This window comes from Delphinapterus leucas, chromosome 8 (genome assembly GCF_059928025.1).
Source record: "Delphinapterus leucas isolate spDelLeu-1000000601 "Yukka" chromosome 8, BTC_Dleu_Yukka2, whole genome shotgun sequence".
In the NCBI taxonomy this organism is placed as follows: domain Eukaryota; kingdom Metazoa; phylum Chordata; class Mammalia; order Artiodactyla; family Monodontidae; genus Delphinapterus; species Delphinapterus leucas.
The window spans coordinates 34,615,048-34,638,771 of NC_143136.1; the positions used below are offsets into that span (position 1 = coordinate 34,615,048).

The 23,724-nt window shown below is 38.9% G+C and overlaps 1 protein-coding gene across 1 annotated transcript; it reads right to left on the reverse strand.

Moving 5' to 3' along the window:
• Window positions 1-21,278: 21,278 nt before the first annotated feature.
• On the reverse strand, window positions 21,279-22,463 carry LOC111172065 (peptidyl-prolyl cis-trans isomerase FKBP1A-like). The gene is given in 2 exon segments (XM_089916532.1): window positions 21,279-22,095; window positions 22,098-22,463. Coding segments are annotated over 2 exon segments (321 nt in total). The 5' UTR covers window positions 22,318-22,463; the 3' UTR covers window positions 21,279-21,994.
• Window positions 22,464-23,724: the final 1,261 nt, after the last annotated feature.

The window sequence follows — 23,724 nt, forward strand, 5'->3', positions numbered from 1 at the left end:
GAGGCTAGAAGTTCAAAGTCAAGACATCAGTAAGTTTGGTTTCTTCTGAGGCCTCTACCCTGGACTTTAGATAGCAGTCTTCTTGCTGTGTCCTCACATGGTCTTTCCTCCGTATGCACACATCCTTAGTGTCCTTCTATGTGTTCTCTTCTTATAAGGACACCAGTCATATTGGATTAGGGCCGACCCTAATAGCCTCATTTTAACTTTGCCTCTTTAAAGACCTTATCTATGACTACAGTAACATTGTGAGGTACTAGGAGTTAGGACTTTAACATATGAACTGGGGGTAGGGGAGAGGGGTAGGACACAATTCAGCCCATAACAAGAAAGGAACACTCCCCAACTCATCAGGCCATTATTACTATGATACCAAAACCAGACAAAGACGTCACAGGCAAAGGAAAGTGCAGACCAATATCTTGTGCATGTGGATGCAAAAGCCCTCAACAAAATACTAGCAAACTGAATCCAGCAACATGTAAAAATAATTATCCACCATAACCAAGTGGGATTTATCCCAGGAGTGCAAGATTGGTTTAACGTCTGAAAATCAATTAATGTAATACATTATATCAATAGAATAAAAAATAGAATTCACATGACCATTGCAATAGACACAGAAAAAGCATCTGACAAATTCCAGCATGGTTTCATGATAAAAACACTCAACAAACTAGGGACAGAAGGGGACTCCACAACTTTAGAAAGGGCATCTAAACTTAGGAATAAGTTTAACATAAGAAGTATAAAGTAGTGTGGTACCGGCACAAGGATAGATATATAGATCAATGAAACAGAATTAAGAGCCCAGAAATAAACCCATATATGTATGGTCAACTGATTTTAGACGAGAGTACTGAGATTATCCAATGGGGGGAAATAGTCTTTTCAACAAATGGTGCTAGGACAAATGGATTTCCACATACCAAAGAATAAAGTTGGACCACTACTTCATACCATATATAAAAATCAATTTGAGATGAGTCGAAGACCTAAATGTAAGAGCTAAAACTATAACATTCTTAGAAGAAAATATAGGAGTAAAACTTAATGATACTGGATTTGGCAAAGGATTCTTGGATATGACCCCCAAAGCCTCAGCAACAAGGGAAAAAATAGACAAGTTTGACTTCCTCAAAATCAAAACCTTTTGTGCTTCAAATGACGCAATCAAGAGAATGAAAATACAACCTACAGAATGGGAGAAAATATTTGCAAACCCTGTATCAATAAGGGACTTGTATCCAGAATATACAAAGAGCTCTTACAACTCAATAATAAAGAGACAAATAAAAGAATTTTTAAATGGGCAAAGGATCCAAATAGATATTTCTCCAAGGAAAATATAATAGCCAATAAGCACATGAAAAGATGTTCAACATCATTAGTCATCAAGGAAATGCAAATCAAAACCACAATGAGATACCATTTAATGCTCACTGGGATGGCTAGAATCAAAAAGTCAGATAATAACAAGTGTTGGTAAGGATGTGGAGAAATTGGAACCCTCATATACTGCTAGTGGGGATGTGAAATGGAGCAATCACTTTGGAAAACAGCCAGGCAGTTCCACAAATGATTAAACATAGAGTTACTATATGAACCAGCAATTTTACTCCTAGGTATAAACTCAAAAGAAATGAACATATGTCCATGCAAATACTTATACACAAATGCTTATCGTAGTATTATAGCCAAGAAGAATCCAAATGTCCATCAGCTAATGAATATTTAAACAAAACATGTTATATTCATACAATGAAATATAATTCAGTCATGAAAAAGAATAAAGTACTGATACATGGCATAATATGGATGAACCTTGAAAAATCCTGCTAATTTTGTGTGTGTGTGTGTGTGTGTGTGTGTGTGTATAGTTTATATAAACTCTTACAATTAAAAAGAGAAATGCTTATTATGGAGGCTGTGGAAAAGATATATAAATAGACAGTTCCCAGAAGAGGAAGTATAAATGGCTAAAATACATTTGAGATAACCACTCCTGCCTCCCCTCTATCCCCCCATAGATACCCCCACAGCTTGTTTGGGCTCTAGTACTGCACACCAGACAGCCACTCTGCTTGGATGACTATTCTGCTCTGCCCCACACAGTGGGGCTTTAAGGCTGGATTATCAGGAAGGAAGAGGGGAAGAAAAGAAGGAACAGAATTTATTTTTTTAACCATGAATGAATGCTGAACTTAATAAAGTGCTTTTCCTGCATCTAGTTAGCCTTTCTCCAGAGGCAACCTTTCACTTCTTTTAGATGATTATTTTATTTATGTTTCTAAATAACATGCTTACATTGTTACTTCTCGATTTTTTTAGGTTTTGGTATTTCCTATTGACTTCGTATTATACAAGATGAGACTATAGCTCTCTTTTTCCATAAACTCCACTCGATGTTCCCTCCAAACTTTCTAATATCACCATGTTCCCAAGATAGTTATATTCTGATTTTGATTAGGTCAATTTTAGTACTTACGCTATTATATTCATTTTTTTCGCTATTATAATCATACAAATGATAGTCACAGCAAAGTCAGGTAAGAACCTATGATTACTTTTCCTTCCCTGCATTACTTTTAGTTTCCCCTGGAGTTAATAATTGTCTTGTTTTGTTTTGTTTTCTAAGTAATTCAACCTTAGACTCTTTGTCACTTATCCAAACCTTGCTTCAATTTATTGACACATAAGGTATATAATTAATGTCAGTTTCCTGGAGAAGTGACTTCCAAAGCTGTTGGATATGCTCTAGGCTGTGCTGTTACCCTCTACACAGAGTACCCAGCTGTCATGCTGGGATCTCCCTTAACCATCAGCCTGGAAATTCCTTTTATCTCCTTTTTATGTGTATCTTCTGTATCATGGACTCCATGTCTTTCTCTTTCTTGGTTTGTTCCCTCATTATGCTTCAGCAGCATCCCACCGTAGTCTCCTGAAAATGGATGAGAATTTACAGTCTGTAAATGTCTTTATTTTCTTCATTCTGGGCATAGACATTCTAAACTGGGAATATGTTTTTTTCAGAATGAGGAAAACATTTCTCCCATTGTCTTCTATCAGTTTTGCTATTGAATCATCCAAAGACATTTTCATTCCCATTTTTATATGTGAACTTTTCCCCCACTCCCCTCTCTGGAATTGTGATCGTTAATTTTGTGTGTCAATTTCACTGGGCTAAGGGAAGCCCAGATAGCTGGCAAAACATTATTTCTGGGTGTGTTTGTGAGAATGTTTCTAAAAGAGATAAGCATTTGAATTGGTAGATTCAGTAAAGAAGAGTGGTGGGCATCATCCAATCTTTTGAGGACCTGGATAGAACAAAAAGGCGGAGGAAGCATGAGTTCTATCTCTTCCTTAGCTGGGATGTCCACCTTCTCCTGCCCTCAAACATTGGTGTTCCCAGTTCTTGGGCCTTCAGACTTGGACAGGGACTTACACCACCGGCTTTCCTGGGCCTCTAGCTTGCAGATCGTGGGACGAAGATTCCATAACCAATGAGCCAATCCTTCATAATAAATCTCTTTCTTTAAATCTCTTTATACCCTATTGGTTCTATTTCTCTGGAGAACCCCAACTAAAATAAGAAGTGGGTAGCATCTTCTCACTTTTCTTAGTATTCTGAAATTTCACAGTATATGCTGTACATCCACAATTTGCATTCACTGTGCTGGACACTCAGTCTTCAATCTGGAAATACATCCTTCAGTTCTAGAAGACTTTAAGCATTTAGCTGGTGATTTGTCCTACCCATTTTTTTCTGTTTCTTTTCCCTTTCCCTCTTTCTTCTCTGTTTCTTTTCCCTTTCCTCTTTCTTTCTTTCTTTCTTGATATTGTCCCTCCTTAACTTGCTCTGTATTTTTTGTTCTATTTTCTCCTTTTTTCTTTGTCTTTTACCTCTACTTTTGGGGACACTTCTATTTTCTAACCCTTCTATTGAGGTTTTCTTTTCTTTTTTTAATCCCAGAGTTAAGAATTATAATGAAGTTAGGGCTCCTTGAATTTTTAAAAACTGTGAAATGTAAAAGAATTCAGAAAAGTGTATGAAACGAATACACACATTTAATAAAGAATTATAAATCAAACATCCGTGTAACCACCACCCAAGTCACAAAACAGAAACATCTCAGAGGTCCCCTGTGTGTCCCTCCCTGATCATAACCCACTTCCTCCCCCTAGAGGTACCACTATCCCAACTTTGGAGATAATGATTTTCTTGACTTTATAAGTTTTACCACTTACATATGCATCTCTAAACAGTATAGCTTAGTTTTGACTATTTTTGCACTCTATATGAATGAAAATAAACCATATTCTTTTGTGCCTTCCTTTTTATACTCAACATTATGTTCATCGAGATTTATTGTGCTGTATGTCTGTATAGTTAATTGATTTTCATTGCTATATACTACAAAATTCTTAGAAGAAAATATTTGAAATTTTGGGGTAGGCAGAGGTTTCTTAGACAGGACATAAAAAAGCACAAATCATGAAAGAAAACATTTACAAATTGGTATCCATCAAAAATCTGTTCTTCAAAAGACCCTCATTAAAAAAATAAAAATAGGACTTCCCTGGTGGTCCAGTATTTACGACTCTGTGCTTCCACTGCAGAGGGTGGGTTCCATCCCTTGTTGGGAAACTACGATCCCTCATGCTGCTCAGTGCAGCCAAAAAATAAAAAGAAATAAAAATTTAAAAATAAAAAATAAAATTCCTGTCCATAAAAAAAAAGACCCTCATTAAGAAAATGAAAAGGCAAGCCATAGACTAGGGGAATATATTTTCAATATATATATCTCAAAGGACATAAAGCTTGAATATATGAAGAATTCTTACTCTGAATAATAAAACAAATGACCCATTTTTAAAATGGGCAAAAGAGGGGACTTCTCTGGTGGTCCAATGGGTAAGACTCCATGCTCCCAATGCAGGGGGCCCAGGTTCGATCCCTCATTGGGGAACTAGACCCCACATGCATGCTGCAACTAAGAAGCCCATATGCCACAACTAAACATGCTGAACGAAGATCCTGTGTGCTGCAACTAAGACCTGGCGCAGCCAATAAAAAAATAAATAAATATTTTAAAATAATAAAATAAAATAAAGTAAATGGGCAAAAGATTTGAACAGACACCTCATAAAATAGGATACACAATGGCCAATAAGTACATGAAAAGCTATTCATTATCATTAGTTATCAGGGAAATAAAAATTAAAAGCCTACAGTAATGGCTAAAATCAAAACAGCTGACAATACAAAGAATCAGTGAGAATGTGAAATAACAACTCTAATACATTGCTGGCAGAAATGTAACATAATACAACTTGGAAAGCAGTTTGGCTATTTGCTATAAAGTACACTTAGCATATAACCAAGCAAAAGCATTCTTAAGTCCTTACTCAAGAGAAATAAAAGCATATATCTATACAAAGACTTGCATATGAATGTTTATAGCAGCTTTGCTAATAATAACCCAAAACTGGGAATAACTTAAATATTCATCAACAAGCAAATGGATAAGGACTTCCCTGGTGGTGCAGTGATTAAGACTCCTCACTCCCAATGCAGGGGGCCTGGGTTCAATCCCTGGTCAGGGTACTAGATCCCACATGCATGCCGCAACTAAGAGTTTGCATGCCACAACTAAGGAGCCTGCCTGCACAGCTAAGACTGGGTGTAACCAAATAAATAAATAAATATTAAAAAAAAAACAACAGGCAAATGGATAAACCATGTTAAATATATTCATATAATGGAATAGTAGTCAGCAGTAAAAAGGAAGAAACAACTGATCCATGCAACAACATGGATAATTATGCCCAACATACATGCTAAAGTATTTAAGGGAATTGTGCTGATGTCTTTAAAATACATCAAAAATAAGATGGATTGACAGACAAATGGAAAAATGGATGTGTTAAAGCAAGTGTTGTAGGATGTAATGGTATAATCTAGTGGTAGATATATGTAACTGTAGACATATGTCACTGTAAAATTCTCACAGCTTTGCTTTGTGATTGACCAATTTATAACAAAAGGTTTGTGCAGAAAACACTGTGTGAGTGAAAGAATCCAGGTACACAAAAAGTACATACTGTATGGCTTATTTATAAAAAAAATTTTAGAACAGACAAAACAAATCTATAGTGACAGAAAGTTCATCAGTGGTTGCCTGGGAGAAGTGTTGATTGTAAAAAGTCATGAGGAAATTTTGGAGTAATGGAAATATTCTGTAGATTGATTGTACGATAGTTACATGGAAATATATATTTGTCAAAAGTCACTGAACTGTACGCTTAAAACGTATTTATTTATATAAACTACACATTGATAAATTTGATTTTTTTTTTTTTTTTTTTTTTTGCTGTATGGTACAGCTTGCGGGGATCTTAGTTCCCCGAGCAGGGATCAAACCTGGGCCCTCAGCAGGGAAAGCACAGAGTCCTAACCACTGGACTACCAGAGAATCCTGATAAAGTTGATTTTAAAACAAAAAGACAAGGACTTCCCTGGCGGTCCGGTGGTAAAGAATCCGCCTTAGAATGCCAGGGATGCGGGTTTGATCCCTGGTCAGGGAACTAAGATCCCACATGCCGTGGGGCAACTAAGCCACCCACCTCAACTAGAGAGCCTGCATGAGCAGACTACAGAGCCCATGCGCCCTGGAGCCCGCGTGCCACAACTAGAGAAGAGAAAACCCATAAGCCACAACTAGAGAGAAGCCCATGCACCACAACTAAGACCCAACAGAGCCAAAAATAAATAAATAATAAATAAATCTTAAAAAAAAGACAAATGTTGTTAAATAAATAAGTAAATAAAACAGGCAAAAGTGAATTGGAAGCACTGAGCTCCTAAGTGAGTCTAATCTATTCTGAGCATCTCAGTGGATGATATGGCTGAGCTATGTCCTTGGGGAACCCCCATTGTCAGTATTTTCAAAGTTTTCCTTTTCAGTTGGTCAGATTTAGCAGAGATGACTCTTCTAATCTCCTGCCTGCAGAGGTAAGGCCTGGTTGCGAGAGCTTCTGGAGTGGAGTGAGAGAAGATTGATGAGGTAATCCAATAGGCATACCTCACCTTAGTTGGATACTCTTGACATGTCCCTCTTATTGAAACCCTTACTTCCCTTGCTTCTAGGATCCAGCTGTCTCCAGATTTATCTCCCACTTCTCTGATCTTTCCTTCTCAGTCTCTTTACAGACTTCCTTTCCTTTGTTTGCCCCTTAAATATTGGTTCTGTCTTTGACTCTCTTCTTTTTGTCAACCAGGATTTAATTATCTTTTGTTTTAATGATCATGCATCCCTCTACTGTGTTTTTCTAGTTTCCATGTACATCTGATTTCCTCCATGGTCTGTTGGACTTCTATCTGTCATCTGCCTTTGTGAAGCACTGAAGAAATGTGTTGAGTACAGAATGTGACAGAGAGAGGTCAGAGGAGAGAAAAATCATCAGAGCCCAAAGGCCACCAGCTGGTTCAGCAATGTCCCAGGCTTTGAGGAAGATGCTGACACAGATGGAGGCCAAGCCTAGGTACAGATGTATCACTTCTCTGTTATCCTGCTGCTGTTCCTTACTTGTGATGAGCTATTTCTGTGCTGTTGCTCCACAGCAAGGAGCCCTCTCCCAACACAAAATAAATGCTCGGGCACCCTGGTTTTCCCTTCTTGATGACTGAACATTTTACAATAAAATGTTAAAACATTGGGCTAAGTGCAAGAAGTCAGACACCAAAGAATACATACTGTTTCAATACCTAAAATGAAGTGTAGCTCAGGGCACAGACTCCAGGGGAGAATCTGTCATGCACATATGCCCTCCTGGGGCCTGCAAGGAGACATTGACAAGGAGAGCCATCGTTTGAAAGTAGGAATGCAGGGGCTTCCCTGGTAGCGCAATGGTTAAGAATCCGCTTGCCAATGCAGGCGACGCGGGTTCGAGCCCTGGCCCGGGAGGATCCCACGTGCCACGGAGCAACTAAGCCCCAGCACCACAGCTACTGAGCCTGCGCTCTAGAGCCCGCGAGCCACAGCTACTGAAGCTTGTGCACCTAGAGCCCGTGCTCCGCAACAAGAGAAGCCACCACAATGAGAAGCCCGCGCACCACAACGAAGAGTAGCACCTGCTCGCCGCAACTAGAGAAAGCCCGTGCACAGCAACGAAGACCCAACGCAGCTAAAAATAAAAACAAGCAAATAAATAAATAAATTTATTTTTTAAAAAAAGAAAGTAGGCATGCAGTAAGTGGTAGCTATTATTTTATCCTAGACCTATTAACATGCTTTTTATGTACATCAACTCATATAATTCTGTGGTAGGGACCATTGAGTCCACTTTACTAATGGGGAAACTTAGGCTTAGAGATAGGTAACGAGTTTAAAGTCATACAGGTAATAATTGGCAGAGCTAGGGTTCACAAGCAGGGAGTCTAACTCTCAAGCCCAGGCTGTAGGAGAGGTCTATTGCCTGCTGTTAACCAAAGAGATGGCCATGTTGGGAATGCAGGTACCACCTACTCCCACCTCATACAGAGATACCACTACCACTGATCTTTTTATTGTCTCCATTGTCTTTTCTAGGATGTCACACAGTTAGAATCATATAGTATGTAGCCTTTTCAGATTGGCTTCTTTCACTTAGTAATTTACATCTAATGTTCTTCCATGTCTTTTCATGACTTAACAGATCATTTCTTTTTAGCACTGAATAATATTCCATTATCTGGTTGTACCACAGTTTATCCATTCACCTACTGAAGGACATCTTGGCTGCTTCCAAGTTTGGGCAATTATGAAAACTGCTATAAACATCTACGTACAGGTTTTTGTATGGGCATAGTTTTCAACTTATTTGGGTAACTACCAAGGAGCACAATTGCTGGATGGTATGGCAAGAGTATGTTGAATTTTTTAAGAAACCCCTAAACTGTCTTTCAAAGTATCAGTACCATTTTGCATTTTCACCAGCAATGTATGAGAATTCCTCTTGCTCCACATCCTTACCAGCATTTGGTGTTGTCAGTGTCCAGATTTTGGCCATTCTAATAGGTATGTAGTGGTATCATATTATTGTTTCAATTTGCATTTTCCCCAACATATGATGTGGAGCAGGTTTTCTTTTTTCTTCTTTTTTAAAAAGTCTTTTCCATTATGGTTTATTACAGGGTATTGAATATAGTTCCCTGTGCTATATACTAGGACTTTGTTGTTTACCTATTTAATTTTATTTTTTTATAAATTTATGTGTTTATTTATTTTATTTTTGGCTGCATTGGGTCTTTGTTGCTGTGTGCGGGCTTTCTCTAGTGCAGCGAGCAGGGGCTACTCTTCGTTGCGGTGTGTGGGCTTCTCATTGCGGTGGCTTCTATTGTTGCAGAGCACTGGCTCTAGGTGCTCGGGCTTCTGTATTTGTGACACTTGGGCTCAGTAGTTGTGGCTTGTGGGCTCTAGAGCACAGGCTCAGTAGTTATGGTGCACGGCAGTAGTTGCTCCACGGCATGTGGGATCCTCCCGGACCAGGGATGGAACCCGTGCCCCCTGCATTGGCAGGTGGATTCTTAACCACTGCATCACCAAGGAAGTCCCTGTTTATCTATTTTATATATAGTAGTTTGTATCTGCTAATCCCAAACCCCTAATTTATCCTCCCTCACCCCTTTCCCCGCTTGGTAACCATAAGTTTGTTTTCTATGTCCGTGAATCTGTTTTTGTTTTGTAAATAAGTTCGTTTGTATCACATTTTAGATTCCACATATTAGTGATATCATATAATATTTGTCATTCTCTTTCTGACTTACTTCACTTAGTATGATAATCTCTAGGTCCATCCATGTTGCTGTAAATGGCATTATCTCATTCTTTTTTATTATTCCATTGTATATATTGGAGCATCTTTTCATATGCTTATTTTCCATTTGTATGTCTTCTTTGGTGAGATGTCTGCCAAGATCTTTGGCCCTTTTTATGGGAATTCTCTCGCGGTCCAGTGGTTAGGACTTGGTGCTTCCATGTTTTCACTGCAGTAGCCCAAGCTCAGTCCCTGGCTGGGGAATTAATATCTTGCAAACTGCGTGACCAAAATAAATTAAGTTGTTTTTTTTTTAAATCTTTGGCCCTTTTTAAAATCAGATTGTTTCCTTGTTGTTAGGTTTTAAGATTTCTTTTTATATTTTGAATAATAGTTCTTTATCATATGTGTCTTTTGCAAATATTTTCTCCCAGTCTGTGACTTCTCTTCTTATTCTCTTAATATTGTCTTTTATAGAGCAGAAGTCTTTATATGTTAATGAAGTCCAGCTTATCAATTATTTCTTTCATAGATGTGCCTTTAGTGTTGTATCTAAAAAATGACTGCCAAATCCAAGGTCACTTAGGTTTTCTCTGATGTTATCTTCCAGGAGTTTTATGGTTTTACTTTTTATATTTAAGTCTGTGATCCTTTGAGTTAATTTTTGTGAAAGGTGTAAGGTCTGTGTCTGTATTAATTTTTGGCATGTGTATGTCCAACTGTTCCAGCAGCACCTGTTAAAGAGACTATTTTTTGCTCCATTGTATTATATTTGTCCCTTTGTCAAAGGTTAGTTGACAGGCTTCCCTGGTGGCACAGTGGTTGAGAGTCCGCTTGCCGATGCAGGGGACACGGGTTCGTGCCCCGCTCCGGAAAGATCCCACACGCCGCGGAACGGCTGGGCCCGTGAGCCATGGCCGCTGAGCCTGCGCGTCCGGAGTCTGTGCTCCGCAACGGGAGAGGCCACAACAGTGAGAGGCCTGCGTACCGCAAAAAAAAAAAAAAGATTAGTTGACTATATTTATGGGGATCTATTTCTGGGATCTCTATTCCATTCCATTGATCTATTTGTCTACTTTTTTGCCAATACCACACTGTCTTCATTACTGGAGCTTTATAGTAAGTCTTGAGGTCAGGTAGCAGCAGTCCCCCAGCTTTGTTCTTCTGCAATATTATGTTGAGTATTCTGGGTCTTTTGCCTCTCCACATGAAATTTAGAATCGGTTTGCTGATATTCATAAAATAATTTTCTGGTATTTTGGTTGGGAATCCACTGAATCTATAGATCAAGTTGGGATTGGTTTAGTTCTGGAGAGGACGTATACCTATTGGGGAGTAGGAGTTATTCTGGAGATAAAAAGATAACAAATAAGTTAATTAAAATCAGCTACAGGCAAAGGGGAGATTTTAGCATAGACTGTGTTAGATAATACTGTGTATTTATTTTAAATTTCTTGGGTGTAATAGTGGTAATTTTATTATGTAGGAGAATGTCCTTGTTCACAGGAGATAAATACTGAAGTATTTAGAGGTAAAGTATCACGGTGCCTGCAAGTTACTTTCAAATGGTTTAGCAAAGTTTGTGTGTGTGTGTGTGTGTGTGTGTGTGTGTGTATGTCTGTCTCAAGAAAAATGAAACAAAGTGGCTAAATGTTATCAATTGGTGACTCTAGGTGAAAGATATATGTGTATTCTTTAAACCTTTCTGATTTACATATTTGAAATGTTTGAAAATAAAAAACTGGAAAAATATCTATTTGTGATTCTGATATCCTACCAATTGTATTCAAAATGCAATACAAGATTTTTCACACACATCATTTTGTTTTAAAATGTTGTATTGACTTTGGGGAGGATACAAGTATAAACATTTCCTATATAAATGTTAGTCAAAAACACTGTATAAAGGAAAATATATTCTTTGAAGTTTGGGTATTAAAAGCAAGATGTGTTCTACTAGGAACACATGAACTAGGGAGGTGCTTTGCAGGGTGTAACTATATATATGTTTCTTTCCTTGTTTATCTTTCTTGACTAACCTTTAAGATCCATAGGGATCATTACATTTTTGTTTCTCATTGAACATCCAGCATTTAACACACTGCTTGGTGCACAGTAGGTCCCTGTATTAGTAGGATAACACTCACTGCTTTAACAAAGTAACCCCAAAATAGCCGTAGCTTAACACAATGGAAGTTTATTTTGTCATCACCTAGCTGATCAATACAGGTGTTTCTGGCAGGCAGCTTCCCTCCATGCAGTGATTTCAGGGACTGAGACTCCTTTCACGTTTTGGCCTCACCATTCCAAGGGTACTTGTTATCCTCAGCATTCAGTCAGCAGAAGGGGAAAGAGTGTGAAGAAACATATCTGCTTCTTAACATCCTTGCCCTAAAAATGACACACCTCATTTCCACTCACATTTCATTGGTGAAAACTAGACATATGACCACTGAGAAAGCAAGGTGTGTGTGTGTGGGGGGGGTCTGGAAAACCATAGTCCCTGGCCTGGCAGCCGCTTCCCAAGGACAATCCTGTAAGAAGACAATCCTGTAAGAAGAAAATCCAGATTGTAGTGGAAAGCTAGCCATCTCTATCAGTGCTTAAATATTTGCTGAATGAATGGATAAAGTTTCTAGGTCTGCTGTATTCTTTGCAAATGTAATGCCATGTAAATTTCAGGATGTGGAGGAGCTCAGATGCAGTCCATGCAAGCACTGGTGGTTCTGTTGACTTTATAAGTTCTCTGGCAAAATGTAGTAACAAGGCCTGGAGTACCCTCCTGCCTGAGACAACTAAAAAACCAGATGGACAAAATGTAAAAAACAATAATTTTCGGACATTGGACATCAAGCAGTGCAGGACAGTGATCCTCCAGAGAGGTAAGCCCTATGATTACCCTAGCATGCTGCCTAGAAAGAGTTTCCAGGTCATGACACAGGGAGAGACAACTCAAGCAGAGCCTGGCAGTCTCTTTAAATTGAGGAGACAGAGTCCAGGGAGCCACAGTGGCTAAAGTTCACAGGGTGAAGTCTCGGAGGTCAGAGACCTGCACAGAGAGACTGCTCTAGGGAATTTCCGAGAGTCTTCCTCAAGTTTTCAGCTGAATACTAATCAGTGCATACAAGGAAGGAAACCGTACAAGTCTGGAGAAGAACTACCTGAAAGGAGCAAAGGAAACAATTCTTGAAGCTCATACAAGGACAAGAATAGTTCAAGTTCATACCAGACAGAATGGAAAATCTTACAATTCATGGTTCTGAGTAGTAGAGGAAAATTAGCCCTAGACTAAAGGCAACTCTAATCCTACATAACAAAGTTGAAGAGCAAGCCTCAAAAAGATTTAACTGTTTATAAATAATTTAACTGCATTTCTAGAACAAATCTCAAAAATATTTATAGGAATACAAAAATATCCAGCCCCAACAAGGTAAAGTTCCCAATGTCTGACATTTAATCAGAAAATTACAAAAATGCAAGGAACCAGGAAAATACAATCTATAATGAAGACAACAATCAATTACTAGAATTAGACTCAGAAATACCACAGATCATAGAAGTAGTAGACAGGGATATTAAAACAGATACTATTCCATATGTTCAAGAAGACAGAGGAAAAATTGAGCATGTTAAGTCAATATATGAAAGATTAAAAGACCCACATTAAAGTCCTAGATGCAAACTACAATGTTTGAGGTGAAAAATATATTGCATGAAGTTAGCAGCAGATGACATACTCAAGAAGAAAAGATTAGTGAATCTGAAGGCATAACAATAGAAACTATCTAAAATGAAACACACAGATAAAAAAAAAACAGTGTCAGGGAAGCTGTAATATAACTTTAAGCAACCTAACATACATGTAACTGGAGTCTCTGAAAAAAGGGTGTGGGAGACAGAAAAAAATACTTGAAGAAAAAATGACTGAAAACTTCAAATTAGATAAAAACTATAACCCATAGATCAAAGAAACTCAATGAAACCCAAGTACAAGAAAGATGGATAAAATAATACCAAATAACATGATAAATTGCTTTAAACCATTGATATGAAATGACTGACCGATCAATCTGTCCCATAACTTTCCATTTGGACTGGAACTGACCGAACTACAGACACAGTATTGCTGGATCTTTGCCAGAATATGAAGTTTAGTGTCTGCTCCATTCCAGACTCTTTAAATGAATCAGATCAGCCCTAAAATGTGAGATCCAGCCTCAGGCAATACCAGCTGTCACCAGCTTTCATTCATATGGCCTGTCATTTACTGTCCAGAATTGTCCCATTTATTTTCTTTGCCTGCCTGGCTTGACAATCCCCTTGAATTTTAATTTATGCACACCTTATTTGTAATTGCACAATCCATTTGGACAGGATTTTCTGCCTCTTGCTTTCAGCACACTCTTCAGACCTGACTTGGTAAATGCCCTCTACCCCAGTCCTCAGGAGCTATACTAGATAGGCCACCTGCCATTCCCACCAGTTTTCCTGTGAAAAATTTCCAGGAAATTTTAAGGGAATAGGTCTTAAAAGTTCTCATCACAAGGAAAAAAAAGTGTAACTATGTGAGATGATGGATGTTAACTAAACTTATTCTGGTAATCATTTTGTAATATATACATACACCAAATCATTACGTTGTACACCTAAAACAAATGCAATGTTATATGTCAATTATATCTCAATAAAACTATTTACAGAATTAATTTAAACTTTCTAACCATCTGACCAAACTCTAAGCAGGCAATGTTGGGATCCACCTGGGTGCTGTGAAAGTTTCATCAAGTTGAAAGTTGAGAATTTCAGTAGCATTTGCCATATAAATTTGGAACCTGAATTGAAATATATCCTCACATCAAATATGCCTTATGAGAAATAACTATTCTTGCTGCCTCAGTCACAATTGAGCAATAACTGCTAATGCTATTGGCACAAATACTAACTCTACAGCAGGGCACTTTTGTATAAATAAAGTTGAAGAAAGTATTTTTGGACATCTTTTATACTACTGAAAAAATTAATTTTTGGAAGTGCTGACTTCTATAGTTGTCAATAAAAAATTAGTCTTCTACACACATGGATTTCTAATCATATTGCTCTTCGTTAAAAACACGTGGACACCCTTCTGCTGTATAAACAATGCTTACATGTCTATGTAGTCATATGTGGCTTATGTGCTTAACCCTAAAATAAACCAGAATGGGTGGTGCAGCTCTAGTGGTCCCAAAGGAGGATAAAACCAAAGAAGTTCTGGAACACAACTTTATTTTTATTTTGGTGAACATCTGGACCATCTGGACCTACAATGGGATGACAAGGGAGTAGTGAGAAGATAAAGATGAAAATACCTAGTCTTAGTCTCAAGGAGTTAATCTAGAGGCAAGATAAGAGTCATGCAAAGTAGAATGAGATAAATTGTAAATTGAGTATAAGCATTGTGCTGAGGGCTTGAAGAAATGGGACTTATTACATTTGTGGCAGGAATTAGGTTCCAGTAAGTAAGACAGGGAGTGAAAAGGAATGTGGGACATCAGAGAAAACAGCCTGGGGCTTCAAACAGTTGCTTGATGTTGAGCTTTGGAATGCTTGTGGCATTGCAGCTAAATCTCTGTGGTTCATGGCTTAGCAAACAGATGTCTCAGTGTCTCCTGTGGCCTATGGTGACCATAGGACCTTGAGCACAGACAAGAATGCTTCCTATTAATCTACATGACCAGGTCAGCCCCACTCTATGATTGACATACTCCGGCCACCTCTCACGTAGCCCAGACTGCCACGTAAACCCACTACATATCTGCAAATGTGGGCCACTTTGTTATTTTAGCTTTTGTAACTCTTTGGAATTATACATTTTATTATGGTCTTTATTATTACTTAGCAAGAATAATCAATTGACTTTGAAGGATAATGGAAAGAAGGAAGAAATGATGTAATATATGAAGCAAGCATGGTAAATGCTTAAGTAGATTAAAAAAAAGAGAGGAGATGAATGCATAAATTGGGTGAAATTCTCTAGTTTGATCAAGATGAAGATTTCTGACATATTATGAAACTTTCAAAATCTGATGGTTAAAAGCTTTTGACAAAATTCAACACCAATTTATGATAAAAACTCTCCAGAAATTAGGCATAGAGGCAACCTACCTCAACATAATAAAGGTCATATATGACAAACCCACAGCAAACATCATTCTCAATGGTGAAAAACTGAAAGTATTTCCTCTAAGATCAGGAACAAGACAAGGATGTCCACTCTCGCCACTCTTATTCAACATAGTTATGGAAGTCCTAGCCACAGCAATCAGAGAAGGAAAAGAAATAAAAGGAATAAAAATTGGAAAAGAAGAAGTAAAATTGTCACTGTTGGGACTTCCCTGGTGGCACAGTGGTTAAGAATCTGCCTGTCAATGCAGGAGACATGGGTTCGATCCCTGGACTGGGAAGATCCCACATGCTGTGGAGCAACTAAACCTGTGCTCCACAACTACTGAGCCTGAGCTCTAGAGCCCGTGAGCCACAATTACTGAGCCTGTGTGCCACAACTACTGAAGCCCATGTGCCTAGAGCCCATGCTCCTCAACAGGAGAAGGCACGACAATGAGAAGCCTGTGCACCACAATGAAGAGTAGCCCCCACTCACTGCAACTAGAGCAAGCCCGCATGCAGCAATGAAGACCCAACACAGCCAAAAAAACACAAAAAACAAAAAACAAAACTTACTTTCCTAATCTTTAAAAAAAACCCAAATCGTCACTGTTTGCAGATGACATGATACTATACATAGAAAATCCTAAAAATGCCACCAGAAAACTACTAGAGCTAATCAATGAATTTGGTAAAATTGCAGGATACAAAATTAATGCCCAGAAATCTTTTGCATTCCTATACACTAACAATGAAATATCACAAAGAGAAATTAAGGAAACAATCCCATTTACCATCGCAACAACAAAAAAATAATATACCTAGGAATAAACCTACCTAAGGAGGCAAAAGACCTGTACTCAGAAAACTATAAAATCTGATGAAAGAATCAAAGATGACACAAACAGATGGACAGATATACCATGTTCTTGGATTGGAAGAATCGGTATTGTGAAAATGACTTTACTACCCAAAGCAATCTACAGATTCAACGGAATCCCTATCAAATTGCCAGTGGCATTTTTCACAGAATTAGAACACAAAATTTTACAATTTATATGGAAACACAAAAGACCCCAAATAGCTAAAACAATCTTGAGAAAGAAAAACAGAGCTGGAGGAATCAGGCTCCCTGACTTCAGACTATACTACAATGCTACAGTAATCAAGTCAGTATGGTACTGGCACAAAAACAGAAATATAGATCAATGGAACAGGATAGAAAGCCCAGAGATAAACCCATGCACCTATGGTCACCTAATCTATGACAAAGGAGGCAAGGATGTACAATGGAGAAAAGACAGTCTCTTCAATAACTGGTGCTGGGAAAACTGGAGAGCTATATGTAAAAGAATGAAATTAGAACACTCCCTAACACCATACACAAAAATAAACTCAAAATGGATTCAAGACCTAAATGTAAGACCAGACACTATAAAACTCTTAGAGGAAAACATAGGAAGAACGCTCTTTGACATAAATCACAGCAAGATCTTTTTTGATCCATCTCCTAGAGTAATGAAAATAAAAACAAAAATAAACAAATAGGACCTAATGAAACTTAAAAGCTTTTGCACAGCAAAGAAAACTGTAAATAAGACAAAAAGACAACTCTCAGAATGGGAGAAAATATTTGTAAATGAAGAAACTGACAAGGGATTAATCTCCAAAATACACAAACAGCTCATGCAGCTCAATATCAAAAAATAAATAAATAACCCAATCCAAAAATGGGCAGAAGACCTAAATAGACATTTCTCCAAAGAAGACATACAGATGGCCAAGAAGCATAAGAAAAGCTGCTCAATATCACTAATTATTAGAGAAATGCAAATCAAAACTACAATGAGGTATCACCTCACACTAGTCAGAATGGCCATCATCAAAAAAATCTACAAACAATAAATGCTGGAGAGGGTGTGGAGAAAAGGGAAACCTCTTGCACTGTTGGTGGGAATGTAAATTGATACAGCCACTATGGAGAATAGTATGGAGGTTCCTTAAAACCTAAAAATAGAACTACCATATGACCTAGCAATCCCACTACTGGGCATATACCCTGAGAAAACCACAATTCAAAAAGAGTCATGTACCACAATGCTTATTGCAGCTCTATTTACAATAGCTAGAACATGGAAGCAACCTAAGTGTCCATCGACAGATGAATGGATAAAGAAGATGTGGCACATATATACAAAGGAATATTACTCAGCCATAAAAGGAATGAAATCGGGCCATTTGTAGTGAGGTGGATGGACCTAGAGTCTGTCATACAGAGTGAAGTAAGTCAGAAAGAGAAAAACAAATATATATTGACGCATATATGTGGAATCTAGGAAAATTGGTACAGATGAACCTATTTGCAGGGCAGGAATAGAGACGCAGATGTAGAGAATGGATGTGTGGACACAGAGGGGGGAGGGGGGAAGGGGAATTGGGATGAATTGGGAGATTGGGACTGACATATATACACTACCATGTATAAAACAGATGGCTTGTGGGAACCTGCTGTATAGCCCAGGGAGCTCAGCTTGGTGCTCTGTGGTGACCTAGGTGGGTGGCAGGGAGGTCCAAGAAGGAGGGGATATATGCATACATACAGCTGATTCACTTTGTTGTACAGGAGAAACTAGCACAACATTATAAAGCAACCATACCACAATTTAAAAAAATCTAATGGTTATGTTTTTATTTCCTCAGTTACTCTTTTATTTCCTTTTTAAAGGATTGATTTTAGGTGGTTAGGCAAAAGAGGAATTTACAGTCCTCATAAGAACTGATTTAAAAAAATTTTAAGTAAGTAAAATTACTTAAACATGTTCAATTCTGTTCGGCAAATATTTATTGAGGTTTCCTTTTCACAAAGCACTGTGAAAGGAAAGTAGTGTAATTGTGTATAACTAGTTTAAATGAGAATTATACTCATTATAAGAATTGTGATAAAGTCTTTGTTAAAAAACAGAAGTAATGAATAGATGTTTTTTCAAAGAAGTCATACAGATGGCCCACAGGTTCATGAAAAGATACTCAACATCACTAATCATCAGGGGAACGAAAATCAGACAATGAGATATCACCTCACACTTGTTAGAATGGCTATTATCAAAAACAAACAAACAAAAAACCAATAAATAACAAGTGTTGCCAAGGATGGAGAGAAAATGGAACCCTCTTACACATATGGTAGGGATGTAAATTGGTGCAGCCACTATGGAAAACAGTGTGGAGGTTCCTCAGAAATTGTTAAATAGAAATACTCTATCATCTAGCAATTCTACTTCTGGGTATTTATCCGAAGAAAACAAAAACACTAACTTGAAAAGATACCTGCACCCCCATGTTCATTGCAGCATTATTTGCAAAAGCCAAGATATAGAAATAGTATGTGTCCATTGACAGATGAATAAATAAAGAAAATGTGGTATGTATATGTACAATGGAACATTATTCAGTCATAAAAAAAGAATGAAATCTTGCCATTTGTGACAATAGAAATGGATCTTGAGGGTTTTATGCTAAGTGAAATAAGTCAGACAGAGAAAGACAAATACCATGTGATCTCACTTACATGTGCAATCCAAAAAGGAAAAAAAAAGAAAAACAAACCAGCCAAGCTCATAGATACAGAGAAGAGATTGGTGGTTGCCAGAGGCAAAGGGTGGGGGGATGGGGGAAAATGGGTGAAGGGAGTCAAAGGTACAAACTTCCAGTTATCAAATAAATAAGTCATGGGGATGTGGTGTACAGCATGGTGACTAGAGTTAGTAATACTGTATTGTATATCTGAAAGCTGCTAAGAGAGTAAATTTTTTAATATTTATTTATTTATTTAATTTATTTAGTTGCAGTGGGTCTTAGTTGCAGCAGGCAGGCTCCTTAGTTGCAGCTCGCCAGCCCCTTAATTGTGGCATGTGAATTTTTAGTTGCGGCATGCATGTGGGATCTAGTTGCCTGACCAGGGATCAAACCCAGGCTCCTGCATTGGGAGCGCAGAGTCTTAACCACTGCACCACCAGGGAAGTCCACAAGAGAGTAAATCTTAAACGTTCTCATCATAAGAAAAAAATTCTGTGTCTATGTATGATGATGGATATGAACTAGACATTGTGGTGATCACTTCACAATATATACAAATATCAAATCATTGTGTTGTACACCTGAAACTAATGTAATGTTGTATGTTAACTATGCCTCCATTTTAAAAACCAGAATTAAGTCCAAATTAAACATTTGTTGAACATTTATCATGTGTAAGGCACTGTGCAGGAGATAAAAGAATAAACAAGGTAAGATTTTCAAGAATTTAAAATGTGCTAGAGAATAAAGCAAGTATAAAAATAACTGAGTTACAAGGTAAGGCAAGATATATTTTGCTAGGAGGGTACAAAGTTCTGAGCAGTTTATGGGAGGGAAAGATCATTATCAAGAATCAAGACTCACTGACAAACTGCAATATCAGATTTATAGTCTCAGGAAAAAAAAAGTTTGGTTGGCAAAATATACTGCATGTGGACAAAATGTCTCTCGTGCCTGCCAGGTAGAGAATAGACCCACTATTAGTAATGATAATCCTGCACCTGTATGTAAGTACCAAGAGGAGAGAAATTCGTCTGTTTTGTTCATTGATGTATACTTTGTGCCATAAAGATCCCTGGTACCTAGGAGGTGCTCGCTAAATATTTAAGTTAATGAATAAAATTCGAAGAAAAGGAGCTGAGTTGTAACTCCCTGAAGCTTCTTGACTTGGACTTTGGAGGAAGGTTGGGCAAGCATGCCTTATTTGCATGCAGGGGTTATGTTCCTTGTAATCTTGAGAAAACAAAACAAAAAATGACCAATGTATTGAATGAGAAATATTTATTGCATGCAACAGCCATAGGGTAATTGGTTGGTTGCATTTAGCAGAAATTAGTCTTTTTTTTTTGAGAAAAACCAGCATAAAGCACTTTTATTGCAATAATAAAACTTGAAACTCATATGTAGTGCAGGGGGTGGGGTAGGGGTGGGCGAGTAGGCAGCAATTTCTCCCACCAAATCACTACACAGGACAGCAGAGGGTGAGAGGGAGGAAGGAGAAGCCAGGAAACTCTGAGATCAGCAGGGGGAGCTGAGCGTCAAAAAGCAGGAGATGCTGAAGCTGTGATGACCAGCATCATTTTCTTAAGACAACACTCAAGGATTTGTCATGATGGCTGGGCTTTCATGGGTGTTAAGTGTCTACAAACAGCACCTTCAATTTAACTTTCGATTAAAGTTCTTAAAATTTAGGAAGTGGAGCCTGGATAGCTATGAGATTACAAAAGTCCTAAATATCCATTAGAAAAACCACAGGATGGAAAAAAAAAAAAAAAAAAAGCCAGGCCATGAAGAAGGCTTCAGAGGTCCCTGCTGGCCCGGTGACACACACCTGTAGTGTCCAACATCTCAGTGAAAATGATCTGCTTTCAAAAGGCAGAGGGTTAAGGGGAGGGTGGGGGTGCGACAGTGGAGGCAAAGGCTCTCCCCTTCCCACTTTAGTTTTGGGTAGGGCTTTTAATTCAACCCGAGGACATCTCTCAACTTGGAGAATAATTCGGCCCTCAAAATCGCGTCAAATCTGCTATGGCTTTGCAGCGCAGCAGCAAGAATGTTTAGTATATAATAGATAAAACTTTCATCCAAAAATAAAATAAAATAAAGATTCTTGCACTCCCCCCAACACCAATTCCTATTCTAAAGTTAACCCATTATTTGTGCTGTTAATACTTGACTAGTACTTAACTGGAAACCTAGATCCAAAGGACTGAAACTCAATCTTCACCCCAAAACGAAAACAAACTAAAATGGGTAACTTGAGGTTTATGGCATATAGTTCAGGTCAACAGACATACGAGGAGAAAGGGGAAGAGCAAAGCCGGTGACAGAACACATTCAGTCAGGGAAGATGTTTATACGAAGAGTGTAGTGGAACATCAGGAAAAGCTCCTTACGGACTCGCTGTGCGCATCTGGAGGCGCCAGATCCTTCCATGGCACATCCAAGAATGGGGAGATCAGGGAGGAGGCCATTCCTGTCATTCCAGTTTTAGAAGCTCCACATCAAAGACGAGAGTGGCATTTGGTGGGATGATGCCTGGGTGCCCAGTGGCGCCATAGGCATAGTCTGGGGAGATAGCTTGGCTCTCTGACCCACGCTCATCTGGGCAACCCCTTCTTCCCAGCCTCGGATCACCTCCTGCTTACCCAGCACAAACTTAAAGGGCTTGTTTCTGTCCCGGGAGGAATCGAATTTCTTTCCATCTTCAAGCATCCCGGTGTAGTGTACCACGCAGGTCTGGCCGCGCTTCGGGAAGGTGCGCCCGTCTCCGGGGGAGATGGTCTCCACCTGCACTCCCATGGCGGTGGCGGCGGCGGCGGCGGCGGCGGACGCGGGGCTGGCGGGCGGGCGGGCGGCGCGACGGCCGGCGCGACAGGCGGCGTGGACAGAGAGCGAATCTGGCGGCGGTTCCGCGGCTGTGCCTCGTCCCTCCGCGGAACGGCTGCCAGAAATTAGTCTTGACCTCTGATGGTTAGTATTTTTATTACCAACTCATCAGCAAGTAGGGGAAGGTTACATAGCATGTGTCAGAAAGCTTAGGCTTAGCTCAGTTCTAACATCCTCGCCAAGGGATTGGGGAAATGCCTCCCAGTCCTGGAATATGTGCCCAGGTTACCATCACAGGCCTTTTGTAAATGATCTGTTTTCTTGTAGGCAATTGGAACCAATGAAGTCTCTTAGACATTGGAAAATATGTGACCCTCTCCAATCCTTCATTCCCACTAACCCTTTATTGATTCATAGATAAGGTGTTAATCTGTGACTAATCATCTCTATTACCTCACTTGTATATTTAGATCTCTAATTTTGTTTTCTTAATATAAACTTTTTAAAATACATTTATTTATTTTATTCATTTATTTTTGACTGCGTTGGGTCTTCGTTGCTTTCTCTAGTTGCAGCGAGTGGGGCCTACTCTTTCTTGTGATGCGCGGGCTTCTCATTGCAGTGGCTTCTCTTGTTACAGGGCTCAGGCTCTACGCACGTGTGCTTCAGTAGTTATGGCGCTCAGGCTCAGTAGCTGTAGCCCATGGGCTCTAGAGCACAGGCTCAGTAGTTGCTCCCTGGCACGGGCTTAGTTGCTCCCTGGCACGTGCGATCTTCCCGGACCAGGGCTGGAACCCATGTCCCCTGAATTGACAGGCGGATTCTTAACCACTGTGCCACCAGGGAAGCCCTAGATCTTTAATTTTGAATTCATTCATTCAACAGACACTGCCTAAACACCTATCACAAAGGTACAGTCCCTGTCTTCAAGGAGGCCATGATTTAATGAAGGAGTCAGACACTGAGTGAATAATTAAGACACGTTATGATTAGTGCTATAATAGAAATATGTTTAGGGTTTAAGGCTGTAAAAATTTCTTTCATTTACTTATAAATGTAGAAATTGATTTATTAGAACTATAATTGCTGATAAACCCAGGCCAAATATAAGGGAGCATTTATAAGCCATGAATGAAGGAATTAATACCTTGAGTTTAATCTCTGTATTTTTTTTTAATATTTATTTATTTATTTGTTATATTTATTTTGGCTGTGCCAGGTCTTACTTGCAGCACGCGGGATCTTCGTTGCGGCATGTTTAGTTGTGGCATGCGAGATCTTTAGTTGCGGCATGCATGTGGGATCTAGTTCCTCGAACAGGGATTGAACCCGGGCCCCCTGCATTGGGAGTGCGGAGTCTTACCCACTGGACCACCAGGG